Source organism: Hyperoodon ampullatus (assembly GCF_949752795.1).
Source record: "Hyperoodon ampullatus genome assembly, chromosome: 8".
Lineage (NCBI taxonomy): Eukaryota > Metazoa > Chordata > Mammalia > Artiodactyla > Ziphiidae > Hyperoodon > Hyperoodon ampullatus.
This window is the reverse complement of record NC_136921.1, coordinates 26,316,931-26,331,544: the sequence shown is the minus strand read 5'-3', so window position 1 is coordinate 26,331,544 and position 14,614 is coordinate 26,316,931. Positions and strand designations below refer to the sequence as shown.

The 14,614-nt window shown below is 36.1% G+C and overlaps 1 protein-coding gene across 2 annotated transcripts in view; it reads right to left on the bottom strand.

The window, feature by feature from the left end:
• The window catches only part of ERBB4 (erb-b2 receptor tyrosine kinase 4), a gene marked incomplete at both ends in the record, with an annotated part of 1,160,630 nt that overhangs the window by 37,652 nt on the left and 1,108,364 nt on the right, over positions 1-14,614 (bottom strand). For both annotated transcript variants that reach the window (XM_079710036.1, XM_079710037.1), the window contains 3 exons: positions 61-207; positions 3,575-3,650; positions 14,110-14,265. In XM_079710036.1, coding sequence (XP_079566162.1) covers positions 61-207; positions 3,575-3,650; positions 14,110-14,265 — 379 coding nt within the window. The remainder of the gene's footprint in view (positions 1-60; positions 208-3,574; positions 3,651-14,109; positions 14,266-14,614) is intronic.

The following is a 14,614-nucleotide window of genomic DNA, read 5'->3' as shown; positions in this document are numbered from 1 at the left end:
GCAGGTTGATTAATTACTAAGAATGATGATGAGGATGATAACATAATTTTGCAATCTTACATTTGACCATGACCATATAAACATCAATAGTGCAGATGGGAGGCTGGGGCAAACGTTCTCCTTTCTCTAACAAATCGGGGATTTCTCTGGTTGGAATTCCATCATAGGGTTTTCCTCCAAAGGTCATCAGTTCCCATATAGTGACTCCTAAAAGGGAGATCAAATTCTTACATAAGCAAGTTAACAATATACTTTGAAGAAACCAGCAATATGCCTGTGGCAAAAGAATGCTTCTTAGAGGGAAATTAGAAATAGTCTAAAGAAAGACTCTTCAGATTCCTATGTCCATACAAGAAGCCCAATGACAAAATCTTTGTGGGAAATTTAATTATCTTATCATTGTCTTGAAATTTTTAATGGGTAGTGGAGACAATTTCAGAGTGGGCAGAATCTGTTCCCCATTTCTACTTATAAGTAATGTTAATGATTGTTGACCCAATTTGTTTCACCACATTAGAGCCTATAAAACAATTTATTTACTATACACATGTGTACTCAGTACCAAATAAATATGATTAGGTAAAATCTGATATTGAGTAATTTTGAAATTAGCATCTTTACTATTAAAAGCCCTAAAGGCCAAACTGGGGTTCCAGAACGATTACTTATGTTATAGTAAATAATTGTGCTTTTCTTTTTAACTAACACAAAGAGAACGAGTGGAGTAAAACAGATTAATTTCTTTAGCACATATGAGAGACTGACTCAAGAATGATCCATATGTAAGATAAAATACGTGTAAAGTGAGCTTTCCAAAATTGAAGTGAATCAATAATAGTCTATTCCTTAGACAATAAGAATGGTTTCTTGGATCACTAGAACACTGATTTCCTCAGTAAAAGCAAATACTCTAAATACTAGCATGCAAATAGTCACATTTGAAAAGAATAATGACTCTGATTTGAGCAATAACATACACAATACAGATCTCTTCTTTATAATCTAATAATTATATAATTTAAAAGGTATAGTTTTCTTAAGGATACAGGTTGTTAGTTCAGAAATAGCTATGTGGGCACAATAGTATTAGCAAGTGAGTTTTGATTGATGCATATACAAGTATCTTTTAATATAAAATCTAATTATGGCTATGCTTTCTTTTCCACTGCCATCTGTAATTAATTATTTATTCAAACTGAAGTAATTTTTAGCTCATAAGAGTTATCATTGACTGATAATAAAAATGCAAATTTTAAAGTATAAAAGTACACGTAAACTTCAAATTATCCTTCATAATAGTATCGCTAATGATTATCTGGCTTTTTTAGTTAATATTTACATCTTATGATTCTTAGGTATAATATAAACATGTAACTAGTGACACAATTTCACTGTTTGATCTTTATAAAACCCTACTTGATGTTGCATATTAAAGAATGATTCATAGAACTGATGATTAAAACTCAGTGTCCATGAGGCAGGCTGGAACAAGTTAAGAAGTAGATTACTGTCTATTTATATTCAGTCAGTCATATTTATAGAATATGTATTTAATGAGAATATTTTATTAACTTATGTTTGCAATTATAAAAGAATAGATGCTCTCACATCTCTATCAGAACTTCTAATATAAGCCAGATACAAAGCAACTACAAATTAATAGAAAATACAATGAACAGAAACACATATATACAAAAACTGAAGCAGAAAAATCAAACCCCCTACTTCTGCCAATAATATTCCAATTATATCTTTGCAGAGATGATGATAAGTAGAGTCAAACAGAGATGGCTTCATATAGAAGAACAATCTCTAGAAAGCTAAATTAGAAACATCTTCAAAACTTACAATTCTATCATTTGAAGATATAAACCATATTCAATGCATATTTATTTTTATAAAAATAAAGATGCACCCAGTGGCAATGTTCCACAAAGATTCTCTGTAAACAAGATTATGTATATTTCTCTGCATTTTATGCCTTTGCAACCAACTATGATATATCATAAAAATCTTAAAATGCCTTATGGATATGGGTTGATGAACTGGGCTATGTTTCAAAACAGAGTTCACTCTATCATTCTATCTATCATCTATCTATCTATCTATCTATCTATCTATTTTTACTGAACTGCTTCTCAGATGTTGCAATTCAACATGAACATTATAGCCTTAAAACAGGATTTTCTCTAAAAGATAAATTTTACTATTAAAAATGTGATTGCCCTGCCAATGTTTACTTTAATGTATATATATAGTTACTTATTCTAGAGGTCATGTTTCAGATTGCTATGTTTAGTTCAGGGAAATATAAGTAGGAAAAAAAAAGGGAAAGAAAAAAATATATATGATATTATTTAAATCTATCTTATAAAATATGTAAATCTATCTATATCATATAATATATATGCTAATCTATACCATATAATGTATAAATGCTTATGTACATGCTAATGTATATCATATTCTATAAACGTCTATCTCATATTTATAATGTATATGATATATATAATAAAAGTAATAATATATACGATATATTTGTTTTTTATTTAGCCCTGACAGTTGAACTAAGCTTTGTCAAGTATTCCTCTATACTTGCCTAAATCTCAAACACACAACACTCTACTGCTAAACTGAGTAGAATACATGAGGCCTTTGTGGAAATTTTAACACCTCCTATGGTTTACATGTGTGGAAGGAAAAACTATCTTATAGAAATGTCTTATTATTTTAAAGATAATTTATACTGTTCTAGATAAGAAGTATAAGTTCTTTAGTGACTTAATGACTTAATTTTCTTTCTAAAAAAATAAATAAACTAAGCTTAAATTTGAGCAAAATAAATCGTGTCATGCTTTCAAGTCTCACCACTACCATATTATTTAAAGAAGCATAATGCTTTTTATTTGTAAGAAGTGCTAGTTTTATATGGTATATTTAAACTTAGAAAAGGTGTTGATTTATTCTTACTAATACTTAGATGGACATAAGTTGTAAATAGCCAGACAGAGGCTAAGAAGCTCATCTCAAAAACTGAGTTAAATGCAATTAAATAAATGTTCTAAATTTTCAAATCTCTATTTCCAGTTCATATTATAATCCTCTAATATATCTGTTTACTCCAAAAGTAGTTTGTAAATTAAAATTAAAGCTGTAGTTAGAATTCATCTCTTTTACCTCTCCCCTCACATTTACTACTCTCATCCTACTGATTTTAATAACTGTTCTTTGTTCTAACAATAATCTCTATATTTTTTTTACTATAGAACATAGATTCCCATAAGAAATTTTGTTTTTAAAACATTTATTGCATTTAGAGTTATGTTTTAAAAGAGTTGTTGAAAATGACGGCCATGAGATTCTATGAAAATGTCCCTAATCTAAAACTGCTAGGTTTTTTTGTTTTGTTTTGTTTTGTTTCTTGTCAAAATGATCAGAAAATTTGTTACCAAAATAAAAGATTATGGTAGACAACTCAACCAAGACGTTAATGTATTACATTTTAGAGACCCAAGAAACTTAATATGTTTATTTTTGTTTTAAAAGCCTTATGTCACAAGGAAGAATTATTTACCATAGCTCCAAACGTCACTCTGATGGGTGAATTTTCTATAGTGTATACACTCCAAAGCCATCCATTTAATTGGCATCTATAGAGAAGTAAGAAATGAAAGGTTTATAGTCATATAAAAAGTCATTTCTACATTTCCTCAATATGAGTCTCAATTGTATTTTTTGATTGTATGCCTAGAAAATAGAAATGTGTTATTTTCAATACAGGGAACAAATGAAATGAAATTTAAGCTTCAAATGAATTAACATGAAGATATATTTATTTTTAAAAGTTTCATGAACAATGAAAAGTAAAATAATAAGTATCACTTTCTACAGGTTTTTTTTTTTTTTTTTTTTTTGCGGTACACGGGCCTCTCGCTGTTGTGGCCTTTCCCGTTGCAGAGCACAGGCTCCAGATGCACAGGTTCAGCGGCCATGGCTCACGGGCCCAGCCATTCTGCGGCATGTGGGATCTTCCCAGACCGGGGCATGAAACCGTGTCCCCTGCATTGGCAGGTGGACTCTCAACTACTGTGCCACCAGGGAAGCCCCACTTTCTATAGTTTTAATTAATATTCAGTAATTAAGTTACTATTTAACATTATGACTTACAATATCAATTCTAAACATCTAATACATGTACTTCTAAAAATGTGGTCATATTATGTTTTTTCCCCCAAAATGAGATTCTCTACATTTTCAGTAAATGCTTTTTCACCCTCAGACAAATTTCCAGACACTGGTAAAAAGGACTCTTTCTACACTTGGGCCCTCCCTTCTCCTCTCAGATAATTTGGTCACTAAAACACCTAAAATAATGAACTCCAAAGTTAGCCTTGCTTTGGTCCCCAGCCACAAATGATCTTCCTTTTCTTGGTTAGCCAGTATTGAAAATATGTACCATTTTCAAAATAGGAATTATATAAAAGGATATGAGAAGATCAGTACAAATCCATCATCTCTTCAAGAAAAGCAACTCAACTCACCCTGCTGCTGATGGTTCAGCAGAACGATTTTCAACTAAGAAGGGCAGCATTATATAGCTGGGAATATACTTAGATTCTATGGAATAAAGATAAACATTTCTACTTAGTACTTGAAACCTTAAAACTAAATAGGCCTTTGAAATCATGAGGTTGGCTGCTCACCAAGGTGACACCAAGGTAACTCTGTGACAGAATCACAGTATTCAGTGAAAGGGAACAGAAGACACATTGAAAGTAATTTCCCTACGGGCAAGGAGTTAGCACACTTTATGGACTATGGACGCTGTTAAAGAAGTAAGTTTAAATCACAGGTTGCTCAATAAAGACTTAATTGTTACTAGGCATTTAAAGCTCTAATGATTCTTGCTTTAGACAAATCTTACAGCTGTATGTTCTCAAGACAAATGAAGTCATGTGATTTATAGACCCACTTCTACACAGTCCTGTAGTGCATTTCAAAGCCGTGGTCTCAAACTGCTGCAATTTGTAGTAAACAAGCAAAATACGCTAATAAAATCAAGGAAAAGCCATAGAATACTACAAAACTGAAGTTTTTAAAAAAATAAATTTTGTGTTCTTTTGTTTTGTGATAAGACTTGAATATATATAGTTATATAAGAGTTTAGTATAAAAATCAATGTGAAACATTTGGAAGACTATAATTGAAAAATATTCATAATGGGTATTTGGATGGCCCTTGATGAATAAGGAACATAATAAATATATTGATATGATATATGAATTATTTTTTTTTGTTGTTAGCATACACTTATAGGTCACCACAGGTTAAGGCTGCATTTGCTTATTTCACTTGGCCTCTCCTGATTGAAATTTCTCCAGGCCAAGCTAGAAGGACGTCCACATGAAGAGGAGATATACTCAATGGTTACCAAAAAGAGCAAGTTAATGGTGGGTTAATGAGGAAAGACAAGAGCTGGAACTAAGGCATGGATTGAGACCACATGGTGGGTGAGGGAGGAAGGAACACAGTTGTCAGGCAGGGACTGAAGATGGAGAGTCAGAAAAGTTAGAAGAGGCAGTGGCACTGCACAGATCCCTGGGATATAGCAGCTTACATTCTAGTGGAAGGAGTCAGATAATAAATAAATTGGTGGGGGACCTTCAAGATGGCAGAGGAGTAACACATGGAGATCACCTTCTTCCTCATAAATACATCAGAAATACATCTACATATGGAACAACTCCTAGAGAACACCTACTGAATGCTAAAAGAAGATCTCAGACTTCCCAAAAGGCAAGAAACTCCTCACATACCTGGGTAGGGCAAAAGCAAAAGGAAAAAACAGAGACAAAAGAATAGGGATGAGACCTGCACCATGGGGAGGAAACCGTGAAGGAGGAAAGTTTTCCACACACTAGGAAGCCCCTTCACTGGCAGAGACAGGGGTTGGGGTGGGGGGAAGCTTCAGAACCACAGAGGAGAACTCAGCAACAGGAGTGCAGAGGGCAAAGCAGAGAGATTCCTGCACGCAGGATCAGTGCCAACCAGCATGTGAGTGCTGGTGACAGTCCAAGAGGCTTATCTGCTCACCCGCCGGGGTGGGTGAAGGCTGGGGGCTGAGGCATGGGCTTCGGAGGTCAGATCCCTGGGAGAGGACTGGGGTTGGCTTCATGAACACAGCCTGAAGGGGGCTAGTGCACCACAGGTAGCCAGGAAAAAAGTCTGGAACTACCTAAGAGGCAAGAGACCATTGTTTTGGGGTGCACGAGGAGAGGGGATTCAGAGCACCGCCTAAAGAAGTTCCAGAGATGGGCATGAGCTGTGGTTATCAGCTCAGACACCAGAGACGGGCATGAGATGCTCGGGCTGCTGGTGCAGCCACCAAGGAGCCTGTGTGCAAGCACAGGTCACTATCCACACCTCCCCTACCGGGAGCTTGTGCAGCATGCCACTGACAGGGTCCAGCGATCCAGGGACAACTTGCCTGTGAGAACACATGGCATACCTCAGGCTGAGGCAATGTCATGCAGGCCTCTGTCACCTTAGGCTCACCCCACATTCCATACCCATCTCGCCCCCCCCCAGCCTGAGTGAGCCAGAGCCCCCTTATCAACTGCTCTTTTAACCCCCTCCTGTCTGGGTGGGGAACTGATGCCCTCAGATGACCTACATGCAGAGGTGGAGCTAAATCCAAAGCTGAACACCAGGAGATGTGTGAAAAAAGAAGGAAAAGGGAAATCTCTCCCAGCATCCACAGGAGCAGCAGATTAAATCTCCACAATCAACTTGATGTACCCTGCATCTGTGGAATGCCTGAATAGACAATGATCATACCAAAATTTAGGCGGTGGATTTTGGGAGCAACTGTAGACTTGGGGTTAGCTTTTTGCATATAATTTGTTTCTGGTTTTATGTTTATCTTGGTTTAGTATTTAGAGCTTATTATCACTGGTAGATTTGTTTATTGATTTGGTTGATCTTTCCCTTTTTTTTTCTATTGTATATATATATATATATTTTTCCTATTTCTCTTTTTGTAAGTGTGTATGTGTATACTTCTTTGTGTGATTTTGTCTATACAGCTTTGCTTTTACCATTTATCCAGGATTCTGTCTGTCCATTTTTTTTTTTTTTTTGCATAGGTTTTTTTTGTTTGTTTGTTTGTTTTTCTTTTTTTTTTTTTGCGGTACGCAGGCCTCTCACTGTTGTGTCCTCTCCCATTGCGGAGCACAGGCTCCGGACGCGCAGGCTCAGCAGCCATGGCTCACAGGCCCAGCTGCTCTGCGGCATGTGGGATCTTCCCGGACTGGGGCATGAACCCACGTCCCCTGCATCGGCAGGCGGACTCTCAACAACTGCACCACCACGGAAGCCCTTTGCATAGTTTTTAGAGCTTGTTATCATTAATAGATTTATTAATTGGTTTGGTTGCTCTCTTCTTTCTTTCCTTTTTTTATTACTGTTTAATTTTTATATTTTTTATTTTAATTATTTTATTTTTTTCCTTTCTTTTTTGTCTCTCTTTTCTTCTGAGCAGCGTGGCTGACAGGGTCTTGGTGCTCCAGCCAGGTGCAAGACCTGAACCTCTTAAGTGGGAGAGCCAAGTTCAGGACATTGGTCCACCAGAGATCTCCTGGACCCACGTAATGTCAAATGGTGAAAACTCTCCCAAAGATCTCCATCTCAATGCTCACACCCAGCTCAATTCAACAACCAGCAAGCTGCAGTGCTGGACACCCATGCCAAACAACTAGCAAGACAGGAACACAACCCCACCCATTAGCAGAGAGGCTGCCTAAAATCATACTAAGTTCACAGACACCCCAAAACACACCACCAATCATGGTCCTGCCCCACAGAGAGAAGAGACCCAGCCTCATCCACCAGAACATAGGCACCAGTCACCTCCACCAGGAAGCTCACACAACCCACTGAACCAACCTTATCAATGGGGGGTAGACACCAAAAACAATGGGAATTACGAATATGCAGCCTGTGAAAAGGAGACCCCAAATGCAGTAAGTTAAGCAAAATGAGAAGACAGAAAAATATGCAGCAGACGAAGGAGCAAGGTAAAAACCCACCAGACTAAACAAATGAGGAGGAAATAGGCAGTCTACCTGAAAAAGAATGCAGAGTAATGATTGTAAAGATGATCGAAAATCTTGGAAATAGAATGGAGAAAATACAAGAAATGTTTAACAAGGACCTAGAAGAAGTAAAGAGCAAACAAACAATGATGAATAGCACAATAAATGAAATTAAAAATTCTCTAGAAGGAATCAATAGCAGAATAATTGAGGCAGAAGAAGGGATAAGTGACCTGGAAGATAAAATAATGGAAATAACTACCACAGAGCAGAATAAAGAGAAAAGAATGAAAAGAATTGAAGACAGTCACAGAGACCTCTGGGACAATATTAAACACACCAACATTTGAATTATAGGGGTCCCAGAAGAAGAAAAGAAAAAGAATATGGGAATGAAAAAAATTTGAAGAGATTATAGTTGAAAACGTCCCTAATGTAGGAAAGGAAACAGTCAGTCAAGTACAGGAAGCACAGACAGTCCCACATGGGATAAATCCAAGGAGAAACAGGCCAAGACACATGTTAATCAAACTATCAAAAATTAAATACAAAGAAAAAGTATTAAAAGCAGCAAGGGAAAAGCAACAAATAATATACAAGGATGCTTCCCTGGTGGCACAGTGGTTGGGAGTCTGCCTGCTGATGCAGGGGACACGGGTTCGTGCCCCGGTCTGGGAAGATCCCACATGCCGTGGAGCGGCTGGGCCCGTGAGCCGTGGCCGCTGAGCCTGCGCGTCCGAAGCCTGTGCTCGGCAACGGGAGAGGCCACAACAGTGAGAGGCCCGCGTACCGCAAAAAAAAAAAAAAAAAAAGAAAAAAAAAAAAAAAAAAAAAAAAAAGTGAAAATATACAAGGGAATCCCCATAAGGTTAAGAACTGATCTTTCAGCAGAAACTCTGCAAGCCAGAAGTGCCTGGCAGGACAGGTTTAAAGTGATGAAAGGGAAAAAAACTGCAGCAAAGATTACTCTACCCAGCACAAATCTAATTCAGATGCGATGAAGAAATTAAAACCTTTACAGACAAGCAAAAGCTAAGACAATACAGCACCATCAAACCAGCTTAACAACAAATGCTAAAGGAACTTCTCTAGGCAGGAAACATAAGAGAAAGAAAAGACCTACAATAACAAACCCAAAACAATTAAGAAAATGGTAATAGGAACATACATATTGATAACTATCTTAAATGTAAATGGATTAAATGCTCCAACCAAAAGAAATAGACTGGCTGAATGGATACAAAAACAAGATTCATATATATGCTGTCTACAAGAGACCCACATCAGACCTAGGGACACATACAGACTGAAAGTTAGGGGATGGAAAAAGATATTCCATACAAACGGAAATCAAAAGAAAGCTGGAGTAGCAATTCTCATATCAGACAAAATTGACTTTAAAATAAAGACTATTACAAGAGACAAAGAAGGACTTTACATAATGATCATGGGACCAAACCAAGGAGAAGATATAACAGTTGTAAATATTTATGCACCCAACATAGGAGCACCTCAATACATAAGGCAAATGCTAACAGCCATAAAAGGGGAAATCAACAGTAATGCAATCATAGAAGGGGAGTTTAACACCCTATTTTCCCCAATGGACTGATCATCTGAAATGAAAATAAATAAGGAGACACAAGCCTTAAATGATAAATTAAATAAGATGGACTTAATTGATATTTATAGGACATTCCTTCCAAACACAACAGAATATACTTTCTTCTCAAGTGCTCATGAAACATTTTTTGGATAGATCATAATTGTGTCACAAGTCAAGCCTTGGTAAATTTAACAAAATTGAAATTTTATCTAGTATATTTTCTGACCACAATGCTACGAGACCAGATATCAGTTACAGGAAAAATATGTAAAAAATAAAAACACATGGAGGCTAACCAATACACTACAAAATAATCAAGAGATCACTGAAGAAATCAAAGAGGAAATAAAAAAAATACTTAGAAACAAATTACAGTGAAAACATGATGACCCAAAACCTATGGGATGCAGCAAAAGCAGTTCTAAGTGGGAAGTTTATAGCAATACAATCCTACTTTAAGAAACAAGGGACTTCTCAAATAAACACCCTAACCTAACACCAAAAGCAAATAGAGGAAGAAGAATAAACAAAATCCAATGTTAACCAAAGGAAAGAAATCATAAAGATCAGATCAGAAATAAATGAAAAGGAAATGAAGGAAATGGTAGCAAAGATCAATAAAACTAAAAGCTGATTCTTTGAGAAGATAAACAAAGTTGATAAACCATTAGCCAGACTCATCAAGAAAAAAAGGGAGAAGACTCAAGTCAACAGAGTTAGAAATGAAAAAGGAGAAGTAACAACTGACACTGCAGAAATACAAAGGGTCATGAGAGATTACTACAAGCAACCATATGCCAATAAAATGGAGGACCTGGAAGAAATGGACAAATTCTTAGAAAAACACAACTTTCTGAGACAGAACCAGGAAGAAATAGAAAATACAACCAGACCATTCAGAAGCACTGAAATTAAAACTGTGATTAAAAATCATCAAACAAAAAAAGCCCAGGACCAGAAGTCTTCACAGGTGAATTCTATGAAATATTTAGAGAAGAGCTAACACCTATCCTTCTCAAACTCTTCCAAAATATAGCAAAAGGAGGAACAATCCAAAACTCATTCTATGAGGCTACTATCACCCTGATACCAAATCAGAGAAAGATGTCATAAAAAAAGGAAACTACAGACCAATATCACTGATAAACATAGATGCAAAAACCCTCAACAAAATACTGGCAAACAGAATCCAACAGCACATTAAAAGGATCATACACCATCATCAAGTGGGGTTTATCCCAGGAATGCAAGGATTCTTCATAATAGGTAAATCAATCAATGTGATACACCATATTAACAAACTGAAGGAGAAAAACCATATGATCCTCTCAATAGATGCAGAAAAAGTTTTCAACAGATTCAACACCCATTTATGATAAATACCCTCCAGAAAGTAGGGATAGAGGGAAATTACCTCAATATAATAAAGGCCATATATGACCAACTCACAGCCAACACCGTTCTCAATGGTGAAAAAGTGAAACCATTTCCACTAAGATCAGGAACAAAACAAGGTTGCCCACTCTCACCATTATCATTCAACATAGTTTTAGAAGTTTTAGCCACAGCAGAGAAGAAAAAGAAATAAGAAGAATACAAAATGGAAAAGAAGAAGTAAAACTGTCACTGTTTTCAGATGATACTATACATGATACTATACATAGAGAATCCTAAAGATGCTACCAGAAGAATACTAGAGCTAATCAATGCATTTGGTAAAGTAGCAGGATACAAAATTAATGCACAGAAGTCTCTTTCATTCCTCTATGCTAATGATGAAAAATCTGGGAGAGAAATTAAGGAAAGACTCTCATTTTCCATTGCAACAAAAAGAATAAAATACCTAGGAATAAACCTACCTAAGGAGACAAAATACCTGTATGCAGAAAGCTATAAGACAGTGATGGAAGAAATTAAAGATGATACAAACTGATGGAGAGATATACCATGTTCTTGGATTGGAAGAATCAACACTGAAAATGACTATACTACCCAAAGCAATCTACAGATTCAATGCAATCCCTATCAAACTACCAATGGCATTTTTCACAGAACTAGAACAAAAAAATTCACAATTTGTATGGAAACACAAAGACCCTCAATAGCCAAAGCAAACTTGAGAAAGAAAAACAGAGCTGGAGGAATCAAGCTCCCTGACTTCAGACTATACTACAAAGCTACATTAATCAAGACAGCATGGTACTTGTGCAAAAACAGAAATAGAGATCAGTGGAACAGGATAGAAAGCCCAGAGATAAACCCATGCACATATGGTCACCTTATCTTTGATAAAGGAGGAAGAAATATACAATGGAGAAAAGACAGCCTCTTCAATAAGTGGTGCTGGGAAAACTGGACAGCTACATGAAAAAGAATGAAATTAGAATACTCCCTACCACCATACACAAAAATAAACTCAAAATGGATTAAAGACCTAAATGTAAAGCCAGACACTATAGAACTCTTAGAGGAAAATATAGGCAGAACACTCTATGACAGAAATCACAGCAAGATCCTTTTGACCCACCTCTTAGTGAAGCAGAAATAAAAACAAAAATAAACAATTGGGACCTAATGAAACTTAAAAGCTCTTGCACAACAAAGGAAACTATAACCAAGACGAAAAGTCAACCCTCAGAATGGGAGAAAATATTTGTAAATGAAGCAACTGACAAAGGATTAATCTCCAGCATATACAAGCAGCTTATGCAGCTCAATAACAAAAAAAAAAACAACCAAAAAACCCAATCAAAACATGGGCAGAAGACCTAAATAGACATTTCTCCAAAGAAAATATACAGATTGCCATCAAACACATGAAAGGATGCTCAACATCACTAATCTTTAGAGAAATGCCAATGAAAACTACAATAAGGTGTCACCTCACACTGGTCAGAATGGCCATCATCAAAAAATCTGCAAACAAGAAATGCTGGAGAGGGTGTGGAGTAAAGGGAACCCTCTTGCACTGTTGGTGGGAATATAAATTGATACAGCCACTATAGAGAACACTAGTGAGGTTCTTTATAAATCTAAAAATAGAACTACCATACAACCCAGGAATCCCAGTACTGGGCATATACCCTGAGAAAACCATACTGAAAAAGAGTCATGTACCCCAATGTTCATTGCAGCTCTATTTACAATAGCAGGACACAGAAGCAGCCTAAGTGTCCATAGACAGATGAATGGATAAAGAAGATGTGGCACATATATACAATGGAATATTACTCAACCATAAAAAGAAACGAAATTGAGTAATTTGTCATGAGGTGGATGGACATAGTGACTGTCATACAGAGTGAAGTAAGTCAGAAAAAGAAAATCAAATACCGTATGCTGACACATATTTGGAATCTAAAAACAAACAAACAAAAAATTGCTTCTGAAGAACCTAGGGGCATGACAGGAATAAAGACATAGATGTAGAGAGTGGATTTGAGGACACGGGGGAGGGGGGAAGGGCAAGCTGGGATGAAGTGATAGAGTGGCATGGACATATATACAGTACCAAATGTAAAATAGATAGGTAGTGGGAAGAAGCCACATAGCACAGGGAGATCAGCTAAGGGATCTGTGTCCACCTAGAAGGGTGGGATAGGGAAGGTGGGAGGGAGATGCAAGAGGGAGGAGATATGGGGATATATGTATACGTATAGCTGATTCACTTTGTTATACAGCAGAAACTAACACACCATTGTAAAGCAATTATACTCCAATAAAATTGTTAAAATAAAGAAAGAAAGAAATTGGTAAGTCATATGCTACAATGAAAACTAAAAAAAAAAAAAAATAGAGCCAGAGGAATCTGTTGCTTCTGGTGTAGGAGGATTAGACGTTAAATAAGATGACCAACTTTCCAATAGTTATGGTTCTTGGTCGCACTGAAACTTCTCTCTAGTCTATGAGAAAGAAGTTGTATCTCTCTGATCTCTCTGTAATAGTCTTAAATTATTAGGATTAATGAAACAATTTCTATGGCCCTGGATTAAAGTATAATCTCTAGAGTTCCTAGGGAGCCACCAACTCTCTAACACTGGAACTGACATAAAGATAACTTGGGTCCAGACACACATTGTCTTATTTTAGCTACTTTTGAGAAATGGAAGTAGGTAATACATCCTATATATTATATATTATATATTGTATATATATGTGTCTGTATGTTCCCATATGTACATATATATATATGTGTATATATATGTATGTATGTATGTGTATATAAATAAATAAATAAATAAATAAATAAATAAATTTTAACCCTGGGTGGGAGAGAAGGCAAATGGTGGAATTGGGATTTTATAATCTCTTAAACCTCAGGTTAATTGATTTCTTCCTATAACATATAAGGCGATAAAAGGGTATTATACTATATTTTAAAGCAATATTTGCTCTCAAAAAGACACCCACCTTTCCTCCATCAGCATTATACTCTTTTTCATCACCTTCCAAGAGCCTGGCTAGTCCAAAATCCGTGATTTTTACATGGTTTGGAGACTTCACTAAGACATTACGGGCTGCCAAATCCCGATGAACAAGCCGTCTTTCTTCCAGGTACATCATTCCCTGAAAAACACCAAATTCCCCAGAGTCAGTTAATGCCTATGCTTTTGCATTGTCAAAAAAGGTGTTTCCTAGCGTTCAGTTGCAAGTGCTTGATTTCTCTAAGTAATGTCAGCATCTGAGAATATTTTCAAAATTATGGAAAATGTGGAATTAAAAAGCAAACCACAAAAAAGCTTTTGGCTTTTTTTCCACTAAAGCTCTGTAACGCAGAATGAATTACCTGCATATGAGCTAAATGTTTGACCATTTATTCCCAGACACTTTATATTCTTTTGCAAACACTTTCATTAGTGAGGTATGCACGTGTCTTAGTAGATAAGCTAACATGTACTTGGACTGACCCACATAT